The sequence below is a fragment of the Equus quagga genome, chromosome 13 (genome assembly GCF_021613505.1).
Source record: "Equus quagga isolate Etosha38 chromosome 13, UCLA_HA_Equagga_1.0, whole genome shotgun sequence".
Classification (NCBI taxonomy): Eukaryota; Metazoa; Chordata; class Mammalia; order Perissodactyla; family Equidae; genus Equus; species Equus quagga.
The window spans coordinates 67,840,327-67,868,132 of NC_060279.1; the positions used below are offsets into that span (position 1 = coordinate 67,840,327).

Here is a 27,806-nt window from a genome sequence, read left to right on the forward strand (position 1 = left end):
TACTTGGTGGGCCCTTTCAATCTGGAAGTGCATTTACCTTCTCTGGAGAATGAATTTCCAGTTTTTTGGGTGTAGAGGGAGGTAATAACCTGTTCTGCAGACTAGAAGCAGGGACCTGGGTACCCTAAAAAGGCCATCAAACAATACTCTTGTTTTTATTCTCACTTTTGTGCCACTTCCAGAGGTACCAGGTACCACTAATTCCTGAGCCACTTGGGGGTTCTGCCATGTATCTTACCATTTTTCTGTCTGCCAGTTCAGTTTTCTCAGGCCCTGTAAAATCAGCTACCACTAACCTACCTGCGTGTCAGGTCCCAAATGTTATTGCCAACATTACTTCTCTTTGTATGGTTATGTCTTTTCAGAAAAGCTCTATAAAGACACTTTGGTGGGGTCTGGGGAGAGAAGAAATCAACGTGTGTTCAGTCCACTCTTTTTGGCAGTATTCCATGTCACCCTTTAAAAAATATCTTTTCTCTTAGCTTCTTTCATAATACAGTCTTGCTTTTCTTCAAAACTCACTGGTGTCTCATTCTCAGTCTCTGTTTCTGGTTCTTCCTCCAAGACTCAAGTTCCAAGTACTGGTTTCTCTCAAGGCCGAGGGTGGGTAGCCTCTCTTATTTGCTCCCTTCATTCTCTTCCTCCCCACACCTCAGCTCCCAGGTAAATGCACCCATTCTCACAGCTTGAATACCACCTCTATGCTGAAGATCCCCAAATTCCTTCTTTGAGCCTTAATCTCTCCTTTGACTCCAGACTTACATCCAACTGCCTACATGACTCCTACAGTCTGATATCTCACACACTTTTCTGACCATCCCAAACTGAGCTCATGATTTTCTTCTAGTCTTTTCTATCTTAGAATATTGGCACCACTATCTACCCAGCTGCTCAAGTTGGAAACTTTGTCTCTTTTCCTCAATTCCACATCCAATTTATTAGTAAGTCATGTTGAATCTACCTCTGACATATATTTTTAATCCATCCATCTCTCTCCACCTCATTGATATCACCCCTAGACTGTGCCATCGATCTCTCTTTCACTACTCTAACGGTCTTCCAATGGTCTTCCTGCCTCTACTTCTGCCCTCCTCTAATCTTTTCTCCTTATAACGGCCAAGTGGTCCTCTTAAAATGAAAACCAGAGCACATGATTTACTTCTTAATGTCCTTTGAAGCTGACCAATGGACTTAGAATACAGTCCAAATTCTTTATTTACAAGTCCCCAGTTATCCTATAATCTAATTCAACACCACTCTTCTCACTCATTTTGTTCTAGCCACACTGGGCTTCCTTCACTTGTTTAAAATAACAAGCTATGTCTCCCCTAGGCCTGCTGCCTCTGCATGCGACGCTCTTCCCACTGCTCTCTGCCTGGATGGCTTCTTCTCATCCTTCAGGCCTCATCTCCCAGCGAGGCCTTCCCAATACACCTTAACACATCTTCTAAAATTCTCCCTCCCTGCCCCAACATTCTTTTTTTTGCTTATAAATATTTATCACAATTTGTAATTATTTTTCTCCTCCCTTAGAGTCTTTGAGTTCCACGAGGGGAAGGAATGTGCTAGCATTGTGCCTAAGAAGAGTTTGATATACATTAATTGAATCAGTGAATAACTATCCCTACTTCTAATCAATATCTGAGTACTGTATATAAAACTACTGTTAACAATAGAAATTTAATTTTGTCAGCTAACGCAAGAGTTTTCAAAATGCTTCGAAACTTCTGATTATAAAGCAGAAACTAAAACTTCATCCAAAGTCTTATGCTATGGACAAATTAAGTTACAGGAGCTTTCAGACAGTGACAGAAAAGAAAGAAATGCATATTCACCAATCCCTTTATGAGGATCAGGAGGACATGAAACAAACTTCAGCACTTCAGCTCGTTTCTCTCTCAGGCCCCAGCGATAGAGGATTTCTCCATAGCATTTCTTAAAATCATCAAACTGCTGGGTATTGGCAGGGTCCAGAAGCCTGGACAAAATTTAAAAAATTTCCTGTCAGTTCCATTAAGAAAAAATAAGCTTGATACCAAAGGGCATTTAAGAGACATTTCCTAAAGCAAGAGTCCAGATTTTGGAGAATCTAAGCGTTATGAAATTACAGCTGTTGCCTGGGAATGTTGCTACCTTTTATTTTTATCATGCTGGTCCCGTTCTCGCTCACGGGGATCACTGTAGGTCAGACTCCCAAAGCGGATTTCTTCTGGGGAGGACTCTCCCCAAGGAGAAGATATATGTTCTGCCTCTCTTCCCGCTGAAGAAAACCAAATGGGAAAGGAAGATGGAAATCAGAGAAGGCAGGGAAAATATCTGAAAACTCTCATAATGTAGTGTGTCCTAGTTTATTCCCTGGAAGAAAAATAAGCTAAGTTGAAGACCCCGAGAAATACAACTAAACAGAACTCTTTCCTAGCCTTACCTTTCTGTCTAGGTATTTATTATTAAGCTAACTTGATAATTAAGTACATATGTAATGATTAAGCAAATTCTAGAATAAGTAATATAGTAGAATATTAGGCAGTCATTATTTATAAAGACTTTTTAAGTAACATGAGAAAATGCTCATGATAAAATAAAAAACGGAGCACAAAATCACAGATATAGAATGACCCCCCCACACACATACAAAGACTGGAAGAAAGTGTTCTGGAATGTTAACAGATGTTATTTCTAGGTGGTGGAATCAATGATTACTATTTTCTTCTCCAAAATTTTTTGTTTGCTTTTCTTCACTGGACACGTATTACTTTTACAATCAAGAAAACTAAGATCATTTTTTACAAGAAATTTTAAAAATCCAGAAAACACAAATACACCTACTCACTAAATAGACCTTTAGGGTCAGCTGGAATCAGGCTCAGCTTTATCTCTCTACCTTGAAAGGGGAACATGGGAAAAGGCAGATACTAGGAAGTGGCAGATCATCATGGAAGAGGCACGTGAAGGAGAAAGGATAAGGGTTAGGTTTTTGGGGTGAACACGGCAAGTCTGATTGTCAATTTCTCAAGGTTACGAAATGAAAAGCAACCCAGCAAGGCACAAAAGATGCAGGAGAAACTAGCCTGTTCAAATACGAAAGTCCAGGCCTTGCTGACTATCGTATCCCCATCATACTAAATTTAAAGAGAAATCAGAAACAAGGAAAAATATCATCAACTAAAGATTACATATTAATAAATCACACACAGCTTCTAGAGTACTAAGAATCCAGCATGGGCCAAGTTACTTCCATACCAACCTATGTTCCAGCCACCAGTGCTGAACCCCGGGTCTGACATGCTGGAGCAGGAACCAGAGGAAGTAAAGCTAGGCTGCAGAACAAACAGGAGCAGCATCAGAACCACGCTCCCCACGGAAGTTTACCTTTAGGAAAAGTCAGACACAAGCCAGAAAACCACAAGCTTACATATCGACTATGGGACACCACGAGGTTAGAGGAACGGCTGGGAAAAGGCCCGAAGGGGTTTGGTATTCCCTGAGGCCGAGACTGGGCTTCAAACACGCTGCAGAGCATAGCCAACGTCTGGACATCCCGGAGCTGGCAGTAATGAGCCAACCTGGAGAACAGATGAGAGGAGAGAAAACAAGTCAAGAGAAGGGACGGAGGAAGGGTAAGAATCACAACCGCAGCGGGTTGTTGCCCCAGGGGGAGGGAGGGAGGATTCTTAATTCTGTCTCAAAAACCCCTGCAGGAACTGGGGCTTCCGACAGATCCAGGGGCTTGATCTACTTTGAGTTTGGCTAAATTTGTTCTGGAATAAACTGTATTAAAGTATTACAAATGATCTAGATAACCAATCTGAAAGCTTCTGGTTGGCATCCAGGCCTGGGCTCAGACTTGAATGTAGCTACTCCAAGAACTAAGGAGACTAAACTGACCTCTGAGTGCGGCCACACATGCTGTCAGTCTCCCCAGCTCCTAGGAAGAACCACACTGCTCTCTGGGGCTCCCGTATACTTCATTCACATAACCTAAAGGATGGGAAGGTGCTCAGAGAACACCGTACCAGCACAGGATGGTGCGCAGGCCACAGACTCAAGAGGTGGAATTATGAATGAGCGCTACGAAGTAAGACCCACAAGTAACATTTTTACCCTTTAGGTACTCATGTCCTCTTTGCTCCTTTCAAGCCCACTATGCTAGGGAGGTTGGGATCAGAAGGACTTGGCCTTTGTGATGGAACAATATTAATGCTTTCCTACCAAGCATGTCTAATATTTTTTAAAGTCTTTTCACACTTGCTAGCTGATGTGAGCTCCACGTGAAGTGGGCAGAACAAGCATTACTATCCCCGCGTCACCATGAGGCAACTGAAGCGTGAGCACGAGTCCGGGTCTGGCCTCCGCAAGCAGGTGAGGCAAACCTCCACCTGAAGGACTCAGAGCTTCTGTCTCTCTGTCCAGGACCTGGGCTTCAGTGCCATGGAGGTTCAAGTGGTTTTACCTGGTTGTAAGTCATTTTGCATGTTGTATTTCCAGTTTGCCGTATTTCAGTGTAATAGATCCAACACAAATTCATGTTTTCATAAATTGCCTAATAGGGTGAAAGCATCATGGCCTTTGGAAAACAGGAAAGCCAACATGTAATTCTCTCATCTGCTCTCAGGGGCGAAACTACAGTACCCAAGACACTGAGCATCTCAAGAGCTCAGACTTCCGCGTTCAGACTGACGTGACTTATGGGTTAGAGCATCAATCTCTAAAGGACACATGAGTCTCGAATCCTTGTTATACATGAGAAATATTGTGCAGTTCCTTCTGCTATAAGAAGTTAGTTCTGCACAGGAACTCCTGTAGCACTAAAAGGAAGATCTCACTTCCTCTCATTCCTTGGACCGCCGTAGTTTTCTCTTAGACAATAACATAGAAAGTGTTTACAGACCTAAAATTTATATCACTCATTTTCCTCACTTTTAGCTCTCAAAACTTACAGGGACTCCAGCAGCTGTCGCCCAAATGGATGTCGAGCCCAGGGTGTTTCCAAATCTGGGTCAGACTTTGGACCAAGGCAAAGGTCTGTAGCTACCGTGGCCAGTGACCAAACCTGGACAGATCAAAGAGAAACATTCAAGTTCAGACCAGCAAGGACAGGACAGGAAGAGGAACCATGAAAAAACCCTGCCTATCCTCCATATGCAACCTACAGGCAAGCTACTTTGAGAGCAGCAGACACTGGCAGCTTACTGGAAAATTTTAGGCCCCACTCCACACCTACGGAATCAGAATTGGCATTTTAACAAGATTCTCAGGGGACTTGTATGCACTATAATGTTTGAGAAACACTAGCCTTAAAAGCTTTTATTAAGCCAACTTCAGAGAAATGACATCATGCAATTAACTTCAACAGGTTATCTATCTACCTGCTAACTCATGTGACTTTTTCTGCCACTTCGTTAGTGAACTGGCAGGAAAAAACCCAGCATTCTGCATCACATTGAAGATCTGTCCTTTGCCCAAATAATGAAAAACTGTGTTGCCTTCACTACAGAAGTTTCAGTACACTCTCCGAAGCTACAGAAAAATACGCCAAGACAAAATAGACTTGGCTTTCTTTTTGTTGACACCAAATCTGAGGAATAGCTCCAAACTTGAAATCTCACGGGGCTTGAAGTCATCAAGCAGAAACGAGTGTCCATTAAGTGTCTATTAAATCCAAGATTTAGCACACGCTAAATAAATCACACCATCAACAGAGCCCCTTCCCCTCCACATCTTTGAAAATGGAACATTACTTTTGGGAAATCTCTTAGTAGCAAGACATTGTATGCCCACTAACTGCAGAACACTGTACTAGACCCTGTGAGAAGCTCAAAAGGAAGAAGACACAGACTTTGAATCAAGGAGAAAAAGAATAAGCAAATAAAAGTAATGAAAAACAGGTAGAGAAACACATCAGATACGTAAAAAATCAATTAAATCACAAGTGGCATCAATACGCTTAACTATTGCACACAAGCATTGCTTCAAACGAGAAACCTGAGGCTTACATCTGTCTCTTTAATCAAGGACCCACCCGAATGGGTGCTGAGAGAAGTTCACGGCTTTCTGGGTTAGGAGAGGATGGATGTTTACTACTCTGGCTGACAACTTAGGCATGTTACTTCCTCACTTACAATACACATTTCCTTAAATGCTTTCAGCACAAATAGTGGACACTTAGGTTTATTTCTGCAACTCTTTGCAAAATAGTAGACACATCATCTTCAACATGTACATAAAGAAGAAAAAAAATTCTGCAAGCATTTGCAATGACGTCATTTCTGTCCCATTAAACAGTCCCGTGCCACAAATGATGACACTGTCTCATTTACAAATTGCAAGAAGAGCAGCAGTAACTGTACTATATATTGGCTATTTACCACCTACCATCTATAGGTATAGGAATTTTACATGTATTACCTCATTTAGCTCTCATAAGGACCTCAAAAGTCTTGTTCCTATTTTACAGTTGAGGAAATTGAGGTTCAGAAAGATTAGGTGGCTGCCTAGGGTCACACAACAAAAAAGCGACAGAGGCCAGATTTAAACCCAGGTTTGTGTGAACCCAAGGGGACAGTCTTTCCTCTTCACTTGGACTAGCCTGACCTTCTAAATCAACTCTGCCAGGAAAGTACAGAAAACTTAAAAAAGAAAAAGAAAAAAATACACACACACATATTAACACACTTCAGGAAGTAATTTTTCCTCAGAGAACGTTTCTTCAGAACATGAACACTGGATCTGCCTTAATATTGCATTTACCAACCTGCTCACCAACAGGTGATTTTTCCTATGGTTCTCATTTTACAAATATACAGAGGCTGAGAGAGTCTGAAATCTCCTGCCCAGGGCCACCCAACCAGGGAGCTGAGTTGGACCTATGCCTCCTCTTATAAACGCCACACTATTTCTACTACTTCATTTTGTCTTCTTAGTGTTCATGTAACTATTTAGATGGCTGGGTGCTTAGAGAAATAGATTAAATCCATGACTCTAAATTTCACCTAAAAGGGTTTGGGGCAGAAACTTGACAGTGTTTATTAGAAGACAAAGGGAGGGGCTGGCCCCGTGGCCAAGTGGTTAAGTTTGCGCGCTCCGCTTCGGAGGCCCAGGGTTTCGCTGGTTCGCATCCTGAGCGAGGACATGGCACTGCTCATCAGGCTGTGCTGAGGCAGCGTTCCACATACCACAACCAGAAGGACCCACAAACTAAAATATACAACTATGTACTAGGGGGCTTTGGGGAGAAGAAGAAGAAGAAGAAGAAGAAAAAAAAAAAAGATTGGCAACAGATGTTAGCTCAGGTGCCAATCTTTTTTTTTTTTTTTTTTTGAGGAAGATCAGCCCTGAGCTAACATCTGCTACCAATCCTCCTCTTTTTGCTGAGGAAGACTGGCCCTAAGCTAACATCCATGCCCATCTTCCTCTACTTTCTATGTGGGACGCCTACCACAGCATGGTGTGCCAAGCGGTGCCATGTTTGCACCTGGGATCTGAATTGGCAAACCCCGCGGCCGCCGAAGCGGAACATGCGCACTTAACCGCTGTACCACCGGGCCGGCCCGAAGTGCCAATCTTAAAAAAAAAAAAAAAAAAAAACCACACACACACAAATGGAAATCTTAGGAATTTTTTAAGCATATAAAAATCAAAGGAAGGCCTTAGCTCTGAGTTGTTTGGAGGGTTATAATGAAAAAACTGAGCTGATAAGACAATAGCTAGTAGTTTCCATTGCTCAATCTAATCCTCACACTAAAGAAAAAAAGGTGCAATAGAGACAGAAAGCAGACGAGCAGCTGCCTAGGACTAGGTGGGGGAAGAGAGGATTGGGAAGTGACAGCTTAGGGGTGCAGGGTATCTTTTTGAGGTAATGGAAATGTTCTAAAATGGTTTGTGGTGATGGTTGCAAAACTCTGTAAATATATTAAAAGCCATTGAATGGTACACTTTAAATGCATGAATCCCCTAGTCTATGGACTGTATCTCAATAAAGCTGTTAAAAAAAACAACATAAGAGCAGCTTTTCTACACTGATGTGTTGCTGCAAAGATGAAGGAAATTTAAATTTCTGTAACATTACATCATATTTTAAAACTGAACCTGTGTCCGTCTAAAGGAACACTTTGGTAAACATTTTATGATATGAAGCATTTTTAAAAGTAAACAAACAGAACAGAATTGAGGGTGCAAACGGATACGGACACCCAAATTTAGGCATGCAACAGTCACACGGCAACAGAACAGAAAGAGACGGAATCAAAAATATTTAGTAAACACTTAGTTTAGGACCTTCTCAACTAAGGACTAATACAGAAATGTCCAAGGGATTGAGAAAGCTCTCTAGCCCTGTAGTTGCCAAAGAAAATGGGAAGGGAATTGCAAAATAGACGGTACATCTTGAAATGTCACTTAACCACAACTATAAAGTGAAAACACCCTGCTCAGAAAGAAAAATCCCAATCTCCAGCAAAAGGGACGGACGCTACCTGGACAAGATCCTTCCTTCCAACAAGCAAGGCAGAAGCGGCGTTCTTCTGACAAGTTTCTTGAATATCATTTACATTCAATCTGAAATTAAAAAAAGAATAAAAACGTTTCTTCCTAGTCTAACTTCCTAAATCAATTACTACTGGTTTAACAAACAGACTGAAAACTGTGCCTTTGGTTGTCACTCGAAATGTTTTATTTGTGTTGGCCTTAAGCTCCCTTCCTACATGACAGGGAGAAAAAGCTTTCCTACAGCTGATGGTATGCTGTGGGTTCAGGCCTGGGGCAGGCGCAATCGCTCACCTCTTGGAAGTCAGACTCAAAGACCAATTTACCAACCAGCTCTCCTGCGGAGTTCCCAGGCTTGAGGGTCAAATAAAAATTGATTTAAATATGCGCAATACTGACTGTAGTTTCTAACTCAGAGTAGTGTGCTGTACATATACTACGAAACATAAATGCTTTTGTTACGTGTCCAAGTTTCGGAAGAAGGGGAACCACAGGACAGCCTCTGTATGCCAGTCACTCACCTCCCAACTCCCGTCAACCAAAGTGGCTCTGCTCTATCTGTTTTACTTACTGGGTGTGGGAGGCAGAATGCTGAGACTGTTCCCAAGACTTCTGCTCCCTGCTGTATGCACTCTGTATAACCCCCTCCCTTTAAATGTGAACAAGACCAGTGAATATGGATGGGTTATCACACCCGTGATTAAGTTAATAATCAGTGGACTTTGAATTTGTCAGAAGGGAGATTATCCTGGGTGGGCCTGACCTTATCGGGTGAAACCTTAGAAAGAAGGTGTAGCACCAGCGAGACTCTCCTGCTGGTCTCCAAGATAAAATTCACAGCTTCTACGGCTGCAAGGAACTGAATTCTAACAACCTGAATGAGCTTGGAAGAGGACCCTGAGGATTGGATAAGGCCACCACCTGCCCGACTCCATGATTTCAGCCTGCTAGGACCTGAGCAAGGACCCAGCTACGCCCAGCCTCCTGACCCATGGAAATTGCCAGACAATAAATGTATGTCGTTTTCAGTCACTAAGTTTGTGGTAATTTGGTATGCAGTAACAGAAAGCTAATATACCGGACTTCTCCTAAAACTGCTTTTGAAGAAAAGGTTCCAATACTTGAACAACAACAACAAAATCACTTTGATAATCATGACTAAGTGAGCACGGCATACTCGAAATCTCGAACTTACATGTAGAGTTCTCCCAATGATTTGTGAACAGGAAGAAGACACGCAATATCCTGGATGATAACTTTCCCAGCAGCCTTGATTGGTCGATTGCCAGAGTCTGATCCCTCACGCTTACTCTTCCACCTCCTCGATTTCTAGGGGAGATGACAAGACATCACTAACAGGGATTTTGATGAACGGAAACCTACAGCTGCAGAGCACATCAGAGTTGGGTCATTGGTAATTTGCAGACACTTTGCATTACATCATGCCCACAATTACATGAATCAGCATCTGTAGGAAATAAAAGGATGACAAAGGGCATTGAGCTCTTGGTCCAAAATCCTAACAGGAAAACAAGCACCTACTGCAGTGCTGTATGCATTCTGCAGGTGCTCAAAAACAGACACCTTGAAGCCAGAGTTAAAAAAATAAGGAAAGAAAGAGCAGCAGGTAAAGAAGTTAGTAAAGACCACAAAAATGTGGGAGAAGAGCAACTTTTAAGGTTGGGTTCAGCCCTAGGTTCAAAGTTCCTGCTTGAATCTAATCCAAGTTTTTTTTATTCTCAGTCTTAATAGGATTTGTTGAAAATTTAATTCAGACACAGCAGTGTGCGCTCTGCAAACCTTAATCTACGGTAGGCAGACCAAGAAGCTTAGCAGCTCAAGGAGAATTACCCTGTTTTCCTAGCAGAGTTGAATTATTTCTAAAAGTGATCATCTATGATGTCAAAAATACCTGAGCAGAGGGACCTGGGTAACGGACAAGGAAGGTCATGAGCAATTATCCTATTTCCCCAGAGCCTTACCTACAAACGGCTAGAGGAGCCCATATGTGGGAAATGAGAGATGTCCTGAAAAATGAGAATTATTAGAGTGTAGCCCCACTTGGTATCTTCAAAATGACAACCTGCCAAGGGGGCAATATTCTATTTTCTTGCCAGAAGTTAAAAAGGGGGTCACCAAAGTGATTCAACTCAGGAGGGAAGTGACATATTTATTAGCAAAGGCAGCAGAAAGAGCTAGTGAAAGGGCCTGAAATTTGGAGTCAGAAAACCAAGGTTTACTGGTATTATTACCACATGTACTGGCTCAGTGTGACCCAGGGCAGGTTACTTATTTGCTGTGAACTCAGTCTCATGTCACTCTCTTCGCCCACTGATAACCTGTGGCTCATGATGAGTTCTGCTGTTCCTATCTCACAAGGTTAATAAAGGTACAATGGAAAGGTGAGAGTGAAAACTGGGCAATCTGAAAAAGTGAAATTTAAAACTCTATAATTATTATGGATGTATATAAGTTCTCAGGAATTTAGATTAGATCATTATTTAGATTACTCACAAATAAATTCATTTTCTACAAGTGATGTTTACACAATCACTCTTTCCTGAGTTAGTCAGGTTTTTCTGACCAATGACGTCCCATCTAATCCCCAAATTTGTCCAATGCATGTAATTCCGTGTTATGGAACCTACTAAATCCAGGACATCTAGCCTTAGCTCATGGCAGGTAAATGAAGAAGTTTAGCTGAAGTATCTGAATTGTTCATCATAATTTGTAAATACATATACTACATTATCCATTTGGAACCTTAAATCATTTGATCTTAAGAAGCAGTTCAGTTACTATTTACTATTTATCCATACACAAGTCATAACTCTGCAATACATGAGGAAGGTTAATCTATTATTGTGAGGTTGCCCTTCAATTCTCTGCTTGCCCTGGTCATTTTCTAAAGACGAATTATGTGCATACTCAAAAAAATACTACTCTTTTAGCCATAAATATCCTGATGTGGGTGCAACTAAGGGGAGAACGTGGTAAAGAGCAAACAACCTGTCAGAATGGGCTGGAGCGAGGCAGTGTTAACCGACACAAGATGGATGTGGTCACACGTGCACTAAACACTGTGACATGACCTGTTTTAGGGAGGGTAATTTGGCATCCATCTGTCCGGCAGTGACAGGAATGGCACGATGTGGCTAACTAGAAGAGGGAGGGTATGTGTACACAAACTCACGTCACTGTGATTTTCATCCAGGTTTCCAGGGGTTTAAAAACCCCAGGAAACAACATACCCACAGGTCCCACATAAGTGGTCATCTCAGGCAACATTTAGGGTACTGGAATTTAAAAAAACAAAAAAAGAGCTACACTAAAAAGATTCCATCTGGAATGGAATATGATCCATCTCAGTGGGTCTTCTGGGTTGGCTGGAAGGCTTCTAAAACACTGTTCCAGGTAGTCACTCCGGCTCCTTATTACAAAGAGAAAATGAGAAGCACTTCACAACTGAGTAATTCACCATAGCTCCATTTAACCAAACAGAAGAAATAAATGGTCACCCCATGAGGGATGGGCTCTATAGTTTTCAGACCACACTGAAAACAACCCCAATTCCCTGACTCTTTAAGTAAACCTAACAAAAGCATAATATCAAGGCCCACGTGCCAAAAGTGGTTCATTGGCAAATAGACCAGCTCACTCAAAAATGTTGTTCCTAGCAGAATTGAATTATTTCTAAAAATGATCATTTTAGAATGTCAAAGATACTTGAGCAGAGGGCCCTGGGTAATGGACATGGAAGATCATGAGCAATTATCCTCTCTCCCCAGAGCCTTACCTCCAAATGGCTACAGAGGACTTCTTATGAGGGAAATGAGAGACGTCCTGGACACAAGTCCAAGTGTACAGACGTTTGACTTAGGATTTAAAGACTTGTCCGTTACTATTAACATTAGCTCCTGCTATGGACTGCTCACTCTGTGCGAGCGTGAGCCTCCCCAGAGCTCTCCGACAGAGGGGGCGCTGCCTCCCTTTTACAAATGAGGATGTCAGGCTTACTCAAGGCCGCACTCATAAGAGCTGAGATGTGGGGCCGGCCCGGTGGCACAGTAGTTAAGTGTGCACGTTCCACTTTGGCGGCCTGGGGTTTGCCGGTTCGGATCCCGGGTGCAGACATGGCACCGCTTGGCACACCATGCTGTGGTAGGTGTCCCACATAGAAAGTAGAGGAAGATGGGCATGGGTGTTAGCTCAGGGCCAGTCTTCCTCAGCAAAAAGAGGAGGATTGGCAGCAGGTGTTAGCTCAGGGCTAATCTTCCTCCAAAAAAAAAAAAAAGAGCTGAGATTTGAATACAGGCCTGTCAGACTGCAAAGCCCATACCTGCTAACCTGTTTTTAAGAGTCTGATTTTAGATTAAAAAGGGAAAAAAAATTAAGTCCTGACTAAGCTACTGTTAATATATAAACAGTTTGGTCCATTTTAAATGAAAGAAGTGGTCCATTTCTGCATACAAGGAGATCAACATCTGGTTCTAGTGAGGCCTAACCAACACACTATCCTCTTCCATTACTCACTTCTAAAGTTGCTTCTCTGTGAAACCTTGTGACTGTGTTCTGCTGAGCCAGAGCAGTGAGCTGAAGATGGGCAGAGGTAAGCAGCTCCTGACATGGCTTCACAGAGGCACGCCAGACTCAGACTAAGATGCTGTATTTCAGGCTGGGCTCAAAAGGCTGAACCTCACATTGTTTAATCTCCTTTCTGCATTGTTCTTTAGCGTGAGGCACATTCAGAGAGAAAGAAACTCAGAGTCCAAAGTGAGGTCTTAGGACCCTTGGCCCATTTGCAGTCTTGGGTTACAGAAATCAGGAGAAACAACCAACGCGAATTATCAATAAGTACTTGATGAAAATGTAAAGATAGTGGTCTTGGACAATTTTCTGTAATCATCCTTCACTGAACTATGGAAATCACAGTCTATTTCCTGGGACTTCCTCATGAACTTCTTGAGACATGAGGCTTCTAAGTGCTTCTCTGTTTGATCTATACTGACATACCGGTAATGTTTTCTGGAACCTCACTAAGCTGCCCTTGAGCCTAGAATAGAAGTACGTTCCCCAACACAGGATCCCCCTAATTACAGCTGCCACCAAGAACCCAACTGTGAAAGCACTCATGGGGACAGCACTACTCATCCGTTTAATCCAGCAAGGAAGAACTACAAAAAAATTATCAAAAATCGTTGAGGTCACAAAACAGTTTTTTGTTTTTTTTTTAATTTGTTAGTTGGTGATTTTAGTATTTGAAATATCTCCCCTTCAGGCTACAGGGATAGTGACTGTGTAGTAATCCTGTCTAGTGGCCAATTATTCTGGGGATTCAAATAAAACAAGACTGCCTAAGTGAAGACACGCCAAATCTCAAAACAGATGTTGGGGCCCCGGGTGCCTGCTACTCCCTAATGGGCATGGACAATTTCTCAGGGCATTTCCTCCAGTGCTTTGGCAACAAAAGAGTTTATATTCCATCCACACCTCCCCAAGACTTCTTTTTCCCTTAGTATCTTTTTGGAGATTTTGAGTCTCTCTTGTCTGTGCAACTGTCAGGTAATGACACGCAGACAACAATGATACACCAGGCTGAGGTGTGGCTGATCTTTCCAGGTGAGGGAAGGGCACTATGGCCCCAAAGCCCCCTACACCTCCTGCATTGCTCCTGTCCCACTTTGACGGGCTAAAATGTGGATACTTTTCTGTGCAATAAAAGCAGTACCTCTGGGAGGCAAAGGACTGTGCATTTCTCTTAGGTCTTCTCAATGCCCCATCAACAGAAAATGCCCCTTCCCCACAGATTTCATGAGCAGAGACTGAGGGAAGAGAGACAAAGCAAGACAGACAAATTATCACATGATGAGCACCAAGATGCTCCTTTAAACATACCAAGAAGGTATTCATGGAATTATGGGAAAGAGGACAGGGAAGAGAGGGGTGGGGGGGGGGGCGGGGAGGGAGGCACTGGTGCAAATAGCACTGAATGACAACCAATAGCCAGCTTGCGACTGTACCACCAGCGTTACTGCTACAATCGGAGGCAACATTGATGCCAATAAATGGGTTAAATGTAAAAACAGCCCAAGAATAAGCCACCAACTGCTTCGCAGCAACCCCATCAACAATGCATAATCAGCAGAGTGGGCAGTGAATCAAAATGACTTCCTATTTAAATAGCGGCGGGAGCAGAGAGTTCTGGAAAATCAGTGGAAATTCAGCAGTCGGGTTCCCTGGGATAGGCTTTTTGAGGGAAGGTGGTCACGTTGGCTGCTCCACCTGCAAGTTGTTGGCAGCAGTGGTAGTTGCTAATCAGGGCTCCTGATTTCAACTGGTTTTCATATGAAAAGGCTACAGGACTGTTCCCCTAAACATTTTTTACACCAAATGAAATTTACACAAAAGCCTCAAGGCTGCCTTGCACAGCTCGAGGTCACCTTGGCACTACTGAAACATGAAGGGAGTGGGAGAGGAAGACAGAAGAGGGGAGATGGCCGACAGGAGTGAGTAAGAAAGAAAGAAAAGGAAGAGAGATGTCCATAGTAGTTTTATTGTCAATGCAAAATATTGATGGTAAGGAAAAAATATGTTCCAGAAAATTCCCAAAGGATTAAAAACTGGCTTATGTGTCATGCCAATGAAGCAGGTGGGCACTTCTCTCTTTGAACTAGACCAAGTCGATAAAAACAGAGAGACAAAATGGTGGAAGACTCTTATATCTTCCTCTGCTTCCCCCCATGCCAAAGGTAGGCTTTTAAAAGCTATGTGAAATTATACAAATACTCCAAATGAAATCAGGTGAGCTAAAGGCTTATAATTGGGGTTCTTTCCAAGAAACCCAGTATTTAGCTTCATTTTCAAAGAAGTCCATTCACAATCCTTAACCATCTCAGTATTCACCCACCAGAAACCGTGTTGGAACAAGGAGACAGTCCTTGGCACCTGACTCCCAAGAGTGAAAAATTTATCATGCTGGTCCCAAAAACCAGCCAGCCTGTCATTTCAGGTTCCTCAAAGCCAGGGAGGTGGCATTTTATTCTTGGGCCTTTGGGCAGAGACAGGATTAGTTAAGGAGAGCATTTGCACAGCGCACAGTACCGGGAAGTCGTTAATTGCTTGTATGGACCAACGTCGCCGGGCAGAGCGAGGAGACATCTGTGCGTGAAAACGTTACACCCAGGAGGAGGGAAGAAAAACACCAAGAAAATTAAAAGGAAAAAATAGAATAAAATGAAAGTTTCCCACATATCTGATGGATTAAACGGTACCATAATATACTGCAAAATCAGGATTGAAATGATTTAAGAATCTGAACCTGAGCACAGCAATATTTGGATTCCCTCACCTCCCTCCCAACCATCACACTCCAAACCGGCTTCACTGTCATCGTCCTCCAGTTCGAAACATATTTCAAGATAGAAGGAGGCTGGCACCCACACAGCTCTGACAAAGGAACTAAGGTCTGCAGTTTTCTAACGAGGACTAAGATCACAGTGCGAGTGGAGAAACGGCTGGAGGACTGCTTTCCCCTTCAAGGGCACACATATGTGTGAGAAGATTCTCATTCCTACAAAGGAAGAAGTTCTTCAATAGACTCAATACCAAATTTTTTGTCGGTGTGCGGTTGCGGGGCTTTGGGGAAATCGGAGTCTTAGCTGGGACTGCAGGACTATTCTCAGAGCGATTCCATGGGGAATGGGAGCCTAAGAGAAATGGAGGGAAAGAGGGAGCTTACACGGAAGAGTTCGACTCTTGAGGGCACTCTCGCTAACAGCACGAGCATCAACGTGAAACTGGGAGTGTAAAACACTGACTCTGGAAGTCAGAAATTATTCTATTAACTTCAAGACCTCCCCACTTCTTTGTTAGAGCTATTTTAGTAATATACACTGAAGCAAATGTGGAAGGCTGCAAAATTTTTTAAATGTTTATAGGGCAATGTCTAATGTTTTTCTTAAGTTCCGGGCCTTCTGATTTCTCCTAGGAATAAACAGTATTTCATCAACTACTAATAGTTGGTCCAGTTACCAAATGAATGTTAGCATCTCTCTGTGCTTTCTAACTGCCTACAGAATTTGATGGTTGTTTTAGGTCTCTCACATTTTTTAAATTTGTAGGAGCAAACCTTGAAATTCCATCTGGAGAAGATTTGGATGAATATAACAATATGACCTAAGTAGAGCAGGTTAAAAACACACAAAAACAAGAGAAATGAGCAGTAATCCCCAATGGCTCTAGAAAGATTTTTCTGTAGTCTCCAAAATACTCTATAATTCCTTCATTGCTATACTTTATGTAGTTTTATTCTTTTCCTTTACTCTTAACTCATTTAAAGATCTCAGGGGTAGAGACCTAAAAAAGAGAATAAAAATATGAAGGAGAAAAATTTAAGCTGAAAGTGAAGACTTAAGCACTGAGAAATTTAGTAAACTAGAATCATTTCCAGAACAAAAGTACTAAAAATGATTATTTGACATGTGAAACTAAAACACCTGAGGATCAAAAAAATACCCCTCAAGGGATAAAACTGTATTGACCTCCGTTAGGAAGATAAGACGGTCTACATAAGATATCACGGCCATATTTCATTTCTTTAACCACCCCCCATGCCCTGTATAAATGGGATGGGCATCAACAGGCTCAAAGAGAGATGAATTTACTCCAGAGTCATCACAAAATAACTGACTTACTCACTTTAACTTCTTATTAGGTTGAACCACATGAAACTTTTTTTAAAGTAAAAAATGGTCAAATAAGGGGCCAGCCCCGTGGCCAAGTGGTTAAGTTTATGCGCTCTGCTTCAGCGGCCCAGGGTTTCGCCAGTTCGAATCCTGGGCACGGATATGGCACTGCTCATCAAGCCATACGGAGGTGGCATCCCACATGCCACAACTAGAAGGACCTACAACTGAAAATACACAACTATGTACTGGGGGACTTTGGGAGGAAAAAAAGGGAAAAATAAAATCTTTAAAAAAAAAAGGTCAAATATCAGCAATTTCATGATTTAACCTAATAATTACTATGTCATCCATTAAAATGTGTCTCTCTCCCCCAGGGCTTCTAGGGTTCTTGTAATGTTCTATTTCTTGGCCTGTGTAGCTGTTAATCCACTGAATTATATGCCTACGATTTGTGAGCTTTTCTGTATAAATGTTAAATAGCAATACAAAATTTTCATATGAAATTATAATAAAAGTGTCTCCCCCTATTTTATTTGGTCACTATCTGAAATAAAACTTAAAGACCACTTACTTCATCATCCTAGAGGATTCTAAGGGCCCATTTTCTGTGGAGAAGCAGCATGCTGGGAGTCACCCCAAACTGAAATATCACAATCCTTTCTCCACTCCCCAGCAGACCCTATCTGATTAAGAGATAATTATCTATGTGCCTGTGGTCCCTCTTTTTGATTATGGTGTTTGTAGTAAAAGAGGCCAGACCATCAAAACCGTGAATGTGTGTTTTATAAATGCTTCTGCATCAGAAGAGGTCCCATCTTGGAACTGGAGTTATTTTGACTGGAAATGGCCTTTACACACTATCACAGAGTCAAAAGTACTAGTCAATCTATTTTGCCCAGGCCCAAGCCAAGAATGAATAGCATATGACATGAGTTGAAAGGGAATTCAGAACTGCCTGTTTGACTAAACGATCTCCTCAACCTGGGCCTGACGCTAAAGAAAATTCCACATTTACCCAACCATGAGTTTGTCTGGTTACTATGTCAATAAAATGCCTTTTTTCCAACCACTTTATCAAATCCTCAAACCAGTTACCTGCTAGTCTGAGGAAAAAGGAGAAAAAAGACCTAAACATTTTTGACATAAAGGACTTGGGAGGATATAGGTGTTCCAAGAAGGTCTGTGACAACCAAGGGGGCAGAATTCTATCAGAGATGTGAAGAAGGGTTGGCCAGAAAGGCAACAAAAACAATCATTTTCCCTACTCAGCTGAATGGTTTTGCCCAACATCAGTTCCTGCCACTCATTTCAGTCACATACAACCCTAAGACTCGACTTTGGAGATGGTCAACTCTCAGTGTGAACCAAGGTTAGACACCATACTGCAACCGAAGTAAAGGCACTGCTAACACTTGCTAGAAATTGGTTTTTTATTTAAAATAATTCAATTTAAAAACAAATTTTAATTATAGTCAATCCATCTTTTCTCAATTCGTGGAAGACAACAAAGAATTCCTAACAACTGAGTTTGTTAGTAGCTCAGTGGTAATTCTGTTTAGAACATTATGTCAGTTTAAGCCCAGATACTCAACCTGACAACAGGGAAAGTTCTCAGGATCATTCCTGTGCTGTGCCAACTTTCTCTACACTGTCATCACCAAAGGCTTCTGACAGCTTAATAGCTACATTAGGGATGGTAAGTTCCTTAAGAACCAGGAACGTAAGGACAGGTTCGGGTGACTTTGGTATAAACTGGTCTGTTCAGATGGGTATTTCAGTGTAGACTTAACAAAAGTATAAAACCTCTTAGAGATCAACTTTAAAACTTCTCACAACTATGAAGTTCCAAATATATCAAGATCCCAAGCCTTCAGAAGTATCGCTTAATTTGCTGACAGACATCAGAACACCAAGGAGAACCTGAAGCTAAATTATTCTACCTGAAAGAATGGGAATCAACTTAACGAATGGGGATTACAAGGACAGGGTTGGATGGGGAGTGAAGAATATGGATCCTAAGAACTAACCCTCCCCTCCACACACACAATTTACAGTAATTAAAATCGACTGAGAGGAACAAAGCAAAGGTCCTTCTTGAACAAATTAACTATGAAAGTGAAAGACCATAGGGGGATTACTAATTAGCTGCTGTGTGTGACAGGCAGGGAGACAAAGAACAAGAATCCAGAGGGAGGGACAAGAATCAAAGGCCAGGGCTCTGTCGCTTACCCGCTCCTTGTAGTAGAAGGAGCTGATGGAGACCTGCTCTTTCTCGCTGCGGGTGGGGCTCCCACTGTATAAACGAAGGTTTCCAGGGGCCTCTGTGCGGATCTTCATTGGCGCAATCAAGCCAGTATGATAAGCAGACAAGGCCGAGAGAGATCTGTGGTTGAAAACACAGAATTATCCACACTGGCTTGAGTCTTTCCATATTTCTAAGTAGTGCCATTCTTAGCCATTCCTGATGAAATCAAGAGGAAAAGATAGATAAAATGGAAAAAAAAGGGAAACTCCAAAAAAAAAAAAAACCCCAAATAGAACTTTTAGAAGTGAAAAATGCTTTATCTGCAAAAGCAGAGAATACTTCTATGATTGTATACATAGAAAATTCAAAGGAGGGCCGGTCCCGTGGCCAAGTGGTTAAGTTCAGGTGCTCCGCTTCAGCGGCCCAGGGTTTCGCCGGTTCAGATCCTGGGTGTGGACCTAGCACTGCTCATCAAGCCATGCTGAGACAGCGTCCCACCTAGTAGAGCCAGAAGGATCTACAACTAGAATATACAACCACGTACTAGGGGGCTTTGGGGAGAGGAAGAAGAAAAAAAATTCAAAGGAATCTAGGAACTACTAGAAGTGATAAGTGAATTTAGATGGGTCAATCTACAAAAATCTACTATGTTTCTATATATTAGAACAAACATCTAGAAATAAAATTTTAAATAATTTCATTCACAATAGCATGAAAACACATCAAATATCTAGGAACAAATTTAATGAAAAAAATGTGCATTGAAAATACAAAATACTGCTGAGAGAAATTAAAGAAAACTCAAAACAAAGAGAAATGTGGCATGTTAGTAGATTGAAAGATTCCATCTTATTGTCAAGATGTCAGTTTTCTGGTGGGAGTGCAAACTGGTGCAGCCACTATGGAAAGCAGTATGGAGTATCCTCAGAAAATTAAGAATAGATCTACCACATGATCCAGCTATCCCACCACTGGGTATTTATCCAAAGAACTTGAAAACACAAAGGCATAAAGATACATGCACCCCTATGTTCATTGCAGCATTATTCACAATAGCCAAGACTTGGAAGTAACCTAGGTGCCCATCAAGGAACGAATGGATAAAGAAGATGTGGTACATATACACAATGGAATACCACTCAGCCAGAGGAAATGATGAAATCCGGCCATTTGTGACAACGTGGATGGTCCGTGAGGGTATTACGCTGAGTGAAATAAGTCAGAGGGAGAAAGTCAAATACTGTATGATCTCACTCATAAGTAGAAGGTAAAAACAAAGACAAACAAACACACAGCGAGAGACATTGGATTGGTGGTTACCATAGGGGAAGGATGGGGGGAGGGCAAAAGGGGTGATTAGGCTCACATGTGAGGGGATGGACTATGATTAGTTTTTGGGTGGTGAACATGATGTAGTCTATACAGAATTTGAAATATATTACGATGTACATCTGAAAGCTATATATTGTTATAATCCAATGTTACTGCAATTAAAAAAATAAAATAAACAAAATATATTCTTATCAACATTAAAAAAAAGAATTCAAATCTATTAAATTTAATCTGAGAAGAGCTTAAGTGAAAACACATCATGCAATATATACATTTTCCCCTAAGCCATTATTTTCTAAATAATCTATAATTGCAGTTCTGATTTTTTATTATTAAATTTTGTGATATTTTGATATAATCCAAAGGATACTGGCATATAAATAAATTATGAAGCATAATAACAAAAGGAACACCCATAAATGTTACATTCAACTTAAAAATTAGAATACCACCAACTCCATTTAATCTGCCTAGATAATCCTCCCCAGATATAGCCACTATTCTGGATTTCGAATGCTTTATTCCCTTGTTCTTGTTTTCAGTCTTATTATATGTATGTATCCATGAATGTATAGCTTAATTTTGTTTCTGAGTTTTATAAAACTGGTTATTATGCTACATGTATAAAAAAAAAAAGATAATTTTCTCCAAATTGCTCTATAGAGTCAACACAATTCCAATCAAAATACAAGCAGGTTTTTTCGTAGAAACCAATAAACTGATTTCACATTTTTACAGAAATGCAAAAGACCTAGAATAGCCGACCCACTCCTGAATAAGAACAGTAAAGACGGAGGACTGAACACTTGCAGACGTGACGGCTACTCTGGAAAGCTACATTAAGAGTACAGTGTCGGCATCGGGGAACCAACAGATCAAAGGAAAAAACGGAGTCCAGAAACAGACCCACAAACATGGTCAACTGATTTTCAACAAAGGTATAAATGCAAATTCAATGAGGAAAGGCAAGTTTTTTCCATAAATGGCGCTGAAACAACTATATACCTTTACTGAAGAAAATAAACTTTGATCTCTATCTCACTTCATACACAAAAATTAATTTGAGATAGATTATAGACCTTAAATAAGGAATTTAAAACTATAAACTTTTAGGGGCCAGTCCAGTGGTGTAGTGGTTAAGTTCACATGTTCTACTTTGGTGGCCCCGGGTTTGTGGGTTCAGATCCAAGGCACAGACCTGCACAATGCTCATCAAGCCACGCTGTGGCAGCATCCCACACACGAAATAGAGGAAGATTGGCAACAGATCTTAGCTCAGGGCCAATCTTCTTCACCAAAACAAACAAACCCCCCCCCCCCACTAAACCTATAAACTTTTAAAAGAAAACACAGAAGAATATTTGCATGAGCTTGGGGTAGGCAATGATTTTTTGTAGACAGGACACAAAAGCACTAACCAGGAAATTTTTTAAGTGATAGATTAGACTGTATCAAATTAAAAACTGCTGTTTATTGAAATCATTAAAGAGGAAGAAAGACAAGCCACAGATTAAGAGAAAATCAATACATACATTTAGCAAAGAATTTGCAACCAGAATAAAGAACTACCACAAATAAATAATAAGAAACACAGTCCAAAAAAAAAATGGGCAAAATACTTGAACAGGAACATCACACAAGAAGATACCAAATGGTTGATAAACACAAAAGCTGCTCAACATCATCAGTCATCACCACAACGAGATAACATTATACACCCACCACAATGGCTACAGTTGAAAAGATTGAAAATAGCAAGTTTTGGAGAGGACATGGAGCAACCAGAAACACTGAAACATTGCTGGTAAGAATGTAAAATGGCACAACCACTGGGGACAGACTTTCTGGCAATTCTAATGTAATTAAACAAACATACACCTATCCTATGACCCAGGGATTCTACTGCTTGGGTAGAGAAATTAACACACATGTCCTTAAAAAGACTTGCACATGTAGGTCTACTCATAATAGTCCCAAACTGGAACTAATCCAATGTCCATCATTAGGAGAATGAATAAACAAATTGTATTATTCTCATAAAATGGAACTATTGATACACACAGCAATGTGGGTCAATTTCAAAAACATTAAGCTGAGCAAAAATAAGCCAGACATAAAATAGTACACACTACATGATTCTATTTAGATGAAGTTCAAGCACAGGCAAACTAAAACTACAATGATGTAGGCATCGTACATGTACACTGTACATGATGAAGTCAGAAGAGTGGTTTCCTCCGGGTAAAAGGACCAGGGAACTTTTCGGGGTGAGAGTAAAGCTCTGTACCTTGATCTGGGTGCTGGTCATCAAGGTACACATTCACATTTATGTACTGTAAATTATATCTCAATGAAATACTCTTAGTATGAAAAACATTCTAACAGGAACATTTTTCCCTCTGTTCCCAAAGCCCAGATGCAGATATTCTTGTTTCCCTTTAAAGCAGGTGATTGTTGTCTAATCTAACCTTTCAAATAAGGAACCTCATGCAATGGAGGGGCTCTCTGGCACTTAGCTCCCAGGTCTTGTGGGGCCAAGGTCTCGCCTGCTGGGTTACTGCAGACACTGGCCGCCTGCCAGAGCAACAGCAGAGCCTGCGCATGCACCTGGTTCCATCTCCTTTCTTTCTTGTTAGCTATTCATTCATAAGTACACTAATTATACTACATCCAATATTTCTAGGTGTTTGTAGCAGGAGGGTTTCCAAGTTATCTTGGTCACCACACCACAGAACCAGAAGTCTATGGTATATAACTTACAATATTTAAGCTTAAAAAACCAATACTATGGGGGAGGTTGTGCACGTGTGGAGACAGGGGTATATGGGAATCTCTGTACTTTCCACTCAATTTTTGCTATGAACATAAAATTGCTCTAAAAGATAAAGTTCATTAATTAGGGAAAAAAACCTTTATAACATGATCCAGCAATTCCTCTCCTAGGTATATACCCAAGAAAAATGAAAATGTATGTCCACACAAAAACTTGTATATGAACGTTCATAGCAGCATTATTCATAATAGCCAAAAAGTGGAAATCCAAGATGTCTGACTGACGAATGAATAAATAAAATGTGCTACATACATGTGATAGACTATTATTTGGCAGTAAAAAGAAATGAAGGACTGATAGACACTGCATGATGTACGATCCTTGAAAACATACAAAGTGAAAGAAGCCAGTTTCAAAGAACCACACAGCATATGATTCATTTGCATGAAATGTCCAGAATAGGCAAATTTATAGACGGAAAGTGGACTGGTGTTTGTCTAGGGCTGCAGGAATGGGAGCCCTGCGGGTGGTGACAGCTAGGGGATGCAGTTTCTTTTGGGGGTAATAAAAATGTTCTAGAATTGACTATAGTGATGGGTGTACATTATTTATGAATATACTAAAAGCCATTGAATTGTACACTTTAAATAGGTCAACTGTACACTGTGTGAATTACATCTCAATAAACTGTTAATAAAAACTTTTAGAAAAACAAAAACCAGTAGTAATAAGAGGAAACACAGTTAGAGGACTCCCAATGTGCCAGGCAGCGTTCTAAACGCTTTACTGGGACTAACTCGTTCAATCTGCACAGGAAATCAAGGAGGCAGGTGCTGTTATCATCCCCAAGTTACTGTTGAGGAAAATCAAGCAGAGTTCTAAGGTCAGAGAATGGCAGGGTCAAGATCTGGACCCAGCAGTTTGCCTCTGAATCCACACTCCCATTTGCTACACTAGGTTGCCTCTGAAAACAAACAAACAAACAAACAAAAACTAACCAGAAAACATATTAAACTGTTAACAGTGGCTCTCCGTGGGACACGGAAAGGAAGAGCTATATTCATATTTTAACTTAAAACTCCTGTGTTGAGTTTTTTTAACATACTACATATGTAATTTAAAAAAAATTAAACACACTTTGGTAATGTTAGAAGTAGGATATTAGTGTGATGAGATTACGGATGATTTTTTTTTTTGAGGAAGATTAGCCCTGAGCTAACATCTGCCACCAATCTTCCTCTTTTTGCTGAGGAAGACTGGCCCTGAGCTAACCATCCATGCCCATCTTTCTCTACTTGATATGTGGGATGCCTGTCACAGCATGGCTGGACAAGCAGTGCGTAGGTCCGCACCTGGGATCCAAACCAGTGAACCCTGGGCCACCGAAGTGGAATGTCAGAAACTAACCGCTGTGCCACCGGGCCAGCCCACCGATGATCTTTTCTGCTATTTTTCTAGTTTTATTTAATGTTTTATTTAACATTAGCAATGGAGGAAAGCACACTAAAAAAGAATTTGCCTTGTTTTGACAACAGCCTTTATCCAGCTACTCCTTCTAATGGTTTGGTAGTAACCCTACAGTAGAAATCTCAGCTTAGTTGCAATTTAATGAAGCTTGATCTTTCTCAAGTAAAGCTTATAATGGGTGTTTACTGAAGAACTACAACCAAGTGTCCAAAGACAAACTCAGCGGTCACTGTCAGGTGTCTGCCCACCTTCAGCCTGTGAATGTAGCTTCCGTCCGCATCTCCCGGACTCACCGTGGAGTAGGTTCTGTCGGAGACACTGCTCGATGCATCGTCATAGGCCTTGTGAAATACACCAAATACCCTGACAAAGGAGACATCAGATGAGCACATCCATGTCAATGAGCCAGACGTGGACAATCCTAAGGCAGCACTGGTCAATGTGTTGTCTATCTCAGTCTATCAGATGGACCAGACACATTTTCATCAGGTGCAAAGGCCCACGACTGCAGTGATTCTTAACAAGGACAGAGGTCAGAATCTCCAGGATCCAGGAGAGACGGGATGTCTGCGGTTTGGAAAAACTCTTCACAGGTACTTTATATTTCTCTGCTAGGGGACTTGTCCCCTGTCAAGAATCAGGGCTCTGAGTAAAGTCTCAAATTCATGCTCATCAGAATGAAAAAAATTAAGACTTAATTCTGGTGAACACTCTTTCTTAGAATTTGTCCACAGATGCCAACTTGGCATCAGATCATATAACACTACTACAGAAATCTTTTGAGTTCTCAGGAAACAAAAACAAAGAAAAATTTTCTGCTGGAGACTTTTTTAGACAGACTATACAATATTCTTAGCCACCGTCTCTCAAAATCTAGAATCAGAGAACTAAAAAGAGACCAACCTGCTCCACAGAACCTGGCCCCCGAGGTCCTAGGGAAGGGAATGTTGGCATCCTGGTATGACCCATAGGCAGTGGTCACCCGGGCAAACGTTGGTAAGGGCGGTGTGACGGAGTTTGGGAGTGCAAAGGGGTTGCTGGAAGCGCTGTCTTCTTGGTTCTGAAATTTAAAAATCAACAGCCTAAACACCGTAACCTATCTTAAAGTTGAATTACAAAATAAGGATACACGATCACAAAGTCAGGGAGCCCAGGAGTTTAGGGAGGAAGGAATGAAACAAAACACCAAAGCACAGGTTGGTACAAGAATCCCACCACAAAAGACTCAAGGCAGGAGACAAGCTGGCGCAGGCAGGGCTCCAAACAACTCTGGTTGCGTTTCACTTTTTGCAGCGAAGTGTCTTTCAGGATCTAGAAAAGCCAAAAAACGTAGTCAAGAATAGCAACATTCTTTCTCCTTATCACAATGCTTTTATTCTGCAAAGCAGCTGGAGCAGTGAAGGTGCAGGGAGATGGGAGCACGGCTGTGTCTGAGGCTTCCAACACAACATCCCACTTTCCACCTTCTCCAGAGGCTCAAAGAGAAGACTCATTTCGGAGCCCTCTTTGAGAAGCCCTTTCCTTTCTTAGCACACAGTTCGAGAGGGCACATTTCTTTACAGTGAGTTCTTCTCCTTTCCTCTCCCCCCACCCTACCCCCTCCATGGGAAATTTCATGGAATAGAAGTAATACTTGACAAGCTGGATTGCAAATTGCTCTGCGTGATAGAAACCACGGGCAACAGATTTCACTTCACTGAAAATTAGAATGGATGTTTTTTTTTGGTTTTTTAAAAATGTAAATCCTAACATTTTAATGCACGGTTTGTAGATATAAACTGACATACACATACTAAATGAAGAAAGGCATGTAAATTGGACCTGTGCTGTCCAATACACAAGTCATTACCCACATGGGGCTACCAAGCATGTGAAGTGTGGCTAGTCTGAACTGAGAGGTGCTTTAAGTGTAAAATTCACACTGAATGTTGAAGACTGAGTCCAAAAAAAAAGAAAGGAAACTAAGCAAAAAAAGAGATTAGCTTGATAATTTTTATATTGATTAAATGCTGATATGACAAATAATTTGGATATACTGGATTAAATAAAAATATTACTGAAATTAATTTACTTGCTTTTTATTTTTAAAGATTGGCACCTGAGCTAACATCTGTTGCCAATCTTCTTTGTTTTTCTTCTTCTTCTCCCCAAAGCCCCCCAGTACATAGTTGTATATTCTAGTTTGAGTGCCTCTGGTTGTGTTATGTGGGACGCTGCCTCAACGTGGCCTGATGAGTGGTGCCATGTCCGCGCCCGGGATCCAAACTGGTGAAACCCTGGGCTGCCGAAGCAGGGTGCACGAACTTAACCACTCGGCCATGGCGCCAGCCCCTTACTTGGTACTTTTAATTTTTTTTTTAGTGTGCCTACTAGAAAATTTAAAATTACATGTGGCCTGCATTATATTTCTATTGGACAGCATTGAATTAGACCTTTAAAGACACTTCCTAATCCTATCATGTTTATACCAATGGAAAAATCTATCTTTTTTATATGTCCAAAGGAGGCAACGAAATATTCAGATTCTAAGTACAAAATGTAAATCAAATCTGAACAATGAGCATTTCGGAGATCCTTACACCACTTGAAAAATTTCTTGGCTACACATCATACCCCAAGAAGATGGAGCAATCAAGTAGTATGATACAAACTAGGCAAAAGGTGAACGGCATCCAGGTCAACTTGGTTTCGCCAAGATATTCCCGTTACTTTCATGGGTGACACTGCTCAAACTGAAAAGGTGTATCACCCCAGCTCATGAGGCTTTTTCATGGAAATTCTGCCTGATTAGTTCTGCACGAACTGAGAAATCAAGTTTCTG

General features: G+C 41.2%; 1 protein-coding gene across 2 annotated transcripts in view; it reads right to left on the reverse strand.

Annotated features, from left to right (window-relative positions):
* WDR59 (WD repeat domain 59) overlaps positions 1 to 27,806 on the reverse strand; it is an 84,032-nt gene that overhangs the window by 6,726 nt on the left and 49,500 nt on the right. Inside the window, exons 15-26 of one of the 2 annotated variants that reach the window (XM_046682272.1) lie at positions 26,201 to 26,296; positions 25,889 to 26,045; positions 25,279 to 25,348; positions 19,398 to 19,551; positions 15,583 to 15,639; positions 9,677 to 9,810; positions 8,472 to 8,553; positions 4,938 to 5,050; positions 3,413 to 3,563; positions 3,245 to 3,317; positions 2,134 to 2,260; positions 1,836 to 1,978 (exon numbers count right to left, since the gene is read on the reverse strand). In XM_046682272.1, the coding sequence (XP_046538228.1) occupies positions 1,836 to 1,978; positions 2,134 to 2,260; positions 3,245 to 3,317; positions 3,413 to 3,563; positions 4,938 to 5,050; positions 8,472 to 8,553; positions 9,677 to 9,810; positions 15,583 to 15,639; positions 19,398 to 19,551; positions 25,279 to 25,348; positions 25,889 to 26,045; positions 26,201 to 26,296 (1,357 nt within the window). The remainder of the gene's footprint in view (positions 1 to 1,835; positions 1,979 to 2,133; positions 2,261 to 3,244; positions 3,318 to 3,412; positions 3,564 to 4,937; positions 5,051 to 8,471; positions 8,554 to 9,676; positions 9,811 to 15,582; positions 15,640 to 19,397; positions 19,552 to 25,278; positions 25,349 to 25,888; positions 26,046 to 26,200; positions 26,297 to 27,806) is intronic. The other variant, XM_046682273.1, reaches the window with a different exon arrangement.